Raw genomic sequence first — 1,206 nt, forward strand, 5'->3', positions numbered from 1 at the left:
ATCCTCGCTCCCTCATCAACATCTTTGAGCATCGGCAGCTCCGGAGGCCGGGTAGGAAACTATGTGAAAAAATCCTGAGGTCACAATTTCTGGGTGTCACTGGAACATCTGATCATCATCCCTTTGGCAATTCCAGCCTTCTCTGGAAGGTCAGTAGAAGCAATTGATGTATTCACCTCTACAGGAATCAGACTCGGGCTATTTTGGTTTTCAGTGAATTATGCCTTTTCAGTTTGGGACCCAACCAAGGAGGTTTCCAGTGGAAGGGGGAGATTCTCCAATTGGGCTGGAGCCTGGGCTGAGCTCCAGTGCTGCCTGTAATGAGAAAGAGATGTCACCAGCCAGGCAACTCGGAAGATGCCCTGGAAGTCATGGCCCGACAATAACTGATGTTCCCATCACTGTCTACGCAACAATGTGAAAGCCACCTGCACAAAGCATCAAGGAAATGCAGTCTGAATAGCATCATTAAGTCTTCTGTAGAGGTTTGACTAGGTCAAGGGTAATGGGCCAGTATCATCTTATGATCTAGTAAACAAAAGTGGTGGCACCTTTGGATGAAAAAAAAAAAATCTGAGTAAATGAGGTCACGGTGATTTCGAGTAAGGAGAACAGATGGGCGATGAGCACACCTGAGTTCAAGCACTTTGATTTTTTTTTGGTGGGGGGGGGAGTAGCTTGCAGGTTCTTAGTTCCCCCACCAGGGATTGAACCCGGTCCCTCTGCAGTGGAAACATATGGAGTCCTAACCTCTGGACCACCAGGGAATTCCCCAAGCACTTTGATTTTTAAGCAACCCATCCTGTCACCTCTCTGAGACTCGGTGTCTTCATTTGTGATGCAGAAATAGCATCTGCTCAACTGAAGTTAGAGAACAATTTGGGGAATCAAATTAGATGATGAATGTAAAAGCGTTTATCAAAAGAACACTAGTTCAGGGGCTTCCCTGGTGGCGCAGTGGTTGAGAGTCCGCCTGCCGATGCAGGGGACACGGGTTCGTGCCCCGGTCCGGGAAGATCCCACATGCCGTGGAGCAGCTGGGCCCGTGAGCCATGGCCGCCGAGCCTGTGCGTCCAGAGCCTGTGCTCTGCAACAGGAGAGGCCACAGCAGTGAGAGGCCCACGTACCGCAAAAAAAAAAAACCCAAAACAAAACAAAACAAAAAAACACTAGTTCAGAGGGAGGAAAGAACACAGGCTTCAGAAT

The 1,206-nt window shown here is 48.8% G+C and overlaps 1 protein-coding gene across 1 annotated transcript; it reads left to right on the top strand.

Annotated features, from left to right (window-relative positions):
• Positions 1 to 220: 220 nt before the first annotated feature.
• Positions 221 to 421, top strand: LOC307176026 (protein FAM229B-like; the record flags this gene model as incomplete). Its single annotated transcript, XM_079901787.1, has 1 exon — positions 221 to 421. One exon carries the CDS (start codon positions 221 to 223, stop codon positions 419 to 421), a length of 201 nt encoding a protein of 66 aa, XP_079757913.1.
• Between the last annotated feature and the right edge of the window lie 785 nt (positions 422 to 1,206).

This window comes from Stenella coeruleoalba, assembly GCF_951394435.1.
Source record: "Stenella coeruleoalba genome assembly, chromosome: 17".
In the NCBI taxonomy this organism is placed as follows: domain Eukaryota; kingdom Metazoa; phylum Chordata; class Mammalia; order Artiodactyla; family Delphinidae; genus Stenella; species Stenella coeruleoalba.